Source organism: Aplysia californica, unplaced genomic scaffold (assembly GCF_000002075.1).
Source record: "Aplysia californica isolate F4 #8 unplaced genomic scaffold, AplCal3.0 scaffold00255, whole genome shotgun sequence".
Lineage (NCBI taxonomy): Eukaryota > Metazoa > Mollusca > Gastropoda > Aplysiida > Aplysiidae > Aplysia > Aplysia californica.
Genome location: NW_004797525.1, coordinates 880,086 through 882,631, shown reverse-complemented (window position 1 = coordinate 882,631; position 2,546 = coordinate 880,086). Strand labels below are relative to the sequence as shown.

At 44.1% G+C, this 2,546-nt stretch overlaps 1 protein-coding gene across 1 annotated transcript in view; it reads left to right on the top strand.

Moving 5' to 3' along the window:
* Positions 1-2,546, top strand: part of LOC101864529 (laminin subunit alpha-3) — a gene marked incomplete in the record, with an annotated part of 89,799 nt that overhangs the window by 17,262 nt on the left and 69,991 nt on the right. The window contains 1 exon segment of the mRNA XM_013083815.2: positions 1,337-2,299. Within this exon segment, the coding sequence (XP_012939269.1) occupies positions 2,057-2,299 (243 nt within the window).

Genomic DNA, 2,546 nt, shown 5'->3' with positions numbered 1-2,546 from the left:
CCCCCCCCAGGGCAGTGCTACTGACTGAAGTTGTCTTTAGGCCATTCCCAAAGGTGGATATTGACATACTTCGTATTCACAGTAGAATTGTAAATGGGCTGACTTACCAATGTCATGCTCATACTCATACTGTGGCGAAACAACATAGGGGAAACTGCTGCTTTTTCTTTCCTCATCACTTTCGTCATTTTCCCTCAACTTCTTTCGTGTGTTTGTCACTCTCTTGTGAACTGTTATTTCCAGGGTGCCTTGAAAGTTAAAGCAGACTCTGTGCTGTTGAGGCTAGAGAGGTGAGCAGAGTAAGCCTGATTCCCCGTTTGGATTTCTCTGTTGACATCCACCCCTTGGCGCTCATATGACTTTAAAACCTTAGTAAAACTAAACGTACTCAGGAGGTATGAGTTCGATTCCCGTTTAGGGAGGATTTTTTTGTTTTGTTGTTTTGTTTTTTGTTTTAAAAAATCGAGTATATCCTCCCGTCTCCTGGGACACTGTATCCATCTCAGTCTGAGTTGGTCTTGAAAAGCAAGGTCGAAGCTCATCTATTGAAAGGTCTAAATTATGTTGATAGAGGCGTAATATCATCATCATCCGGTGCCTTGCCGTCTGGCGTGGGCGATGATGGACCTACATTTCCATCTGTCTTGCAGCAATGGTATCTGTTGTTCTTGCAGCTCCCAGCCATGTTGTCAACTTGTCCAGTATCTTTTCCCTTTGTCTGCCTTTGCCTCTCTTTCCATCAAACGTGCCTGTTGTTAACACTATTCTCCTATGCTTCTTTCCGCATTGTGTGTTCAATGAAATTTGCCTGTCGCTTTCGTATATTCGTCATAATCTGTCGTCTGCCATTTGCTTCAACGAAGACTTCTTCATTTGTGTTTCAGTTACTGGGACACGGAGCTTGTGTCTTGTGAACAACTCTGTCGCCTCAAGTGTTCTTTCCAGCTCTCTACGGATGGCCGTAAATACCTACATTAAAAAAACACAACAAAAAACCCCCACGAACAACCAGATATCTTCAAGTGTGCTATTTGAACGGTGGCCAGACATATCATTATATTATTTCATAATTTTAAAGCAGTTATAATTGGGATATAAAATTCTGCAGTAAGCTATACAATATTATGTGCTAGTTAAAATTAAAGGATTTTTGGAGGATGGACGCAACTGGTAGGTCTTACTTCTGTACTCTTCTTTGGTTGTTTCTGCCTGTCATTCTTGCCCCCTCACCCCCCCCCCCCCACTTAATGACCTTTGTTGTGTCCACGTCCTTCACCTTACTAAAATAACTTAATTATAGTATAATCTTTCATTTTACTGTTCTTTCTATTTCCAGCCGGACTACAGCATGGACTTCTCGAGATTGATCACGTGACTTCAAACAGGGACGCATGCCCTGTTCACAACAAGGAGCAAGGTGACCCAACTGCTATTTCTGATGCTCTGAATATTCTACCGTGCTGAAGTTCTGGAGTTTTGATTGAGGGATACCAGGCGTCTCGTTTCATTCTGGATACTACATCATTCACTCACCGATGTGACACGTCGTATATTTTGTTTGTCAAGAATCAGCTAAGAATCTGACGCCAACTTGGGGAAAAGTTGTGCTTTTCTTAAAGAGGTCATACGTAAGTTGGGAATTCCCACTGTCAGCATCGTGTCGTTTTTTTCTGATCCACCAGCGCTGAGGATTTGTTCACATTATCTCCGTCACTGGAAGCTGTCCTGTTCTTGGATATCATCGTTACTACAGCCACCAGCGTTGCCATCGAGGCCCTGCAGTATATCAACGCTGTAGCCACATCACTTTCATAGTATAAGTTGGTGGTAGCTATTGGCTTCTATCGAATCCACAAATACGAGCCGGCTCTTATATGACCTGATTGAGTTGCAAGTGCCGTAAAACTCGTGCTAAAAACAAACAAAGACCACAACGTACACTATCACTACGATCAGTAGCACTGAAGGAATGAAATAAGCGAAACGAGGTAAAAATCTCAAACGAGGGAAAAACTCAAACGCCAAACCGCCGAAGCTCAGAGATCTGGAGGGCATTATGGACAGACCCACAATGCATCTGCTGAAAGTTGTGTACGTGGCAGCTAGCCTGGTTGCCCTGTTGACCGGGGAGTCGGAGGCCAGCTTCGACATCTGCATGGACGAGGCCATGGAGCAGGTGTTGGCCTGTCAGCCCACCATCTATGACGTAGCCTCCGGGGCCAACACAAGGGTCAGCCTTGATCCCGCGGACGCCACTTGTGGAAGCCCCGCCACTACCTACAGGAGACTGGGAGATAGGGTGAGGCCACATAGTGTTACGATTTCTTTTTGTACTGTTGTTTTTTTGTATTGTTGCTGCTGCTGCTGTTGTTGTTGTTGATGCTGTTGTTGTTGTTGATGCTGTTGTTATTTTGTTGTTGTTGTTGTTGTTGTTTTTGTTGTTGTTATTTGTTGTTGTTGTTGTTGTTGTTGTTGTTGTGTTTCGTTGCGTTGCGTTGTGTGATTCTTGTTTCTGTTTGAACTGTTGTCGTCGTCGTCGTCGTCGT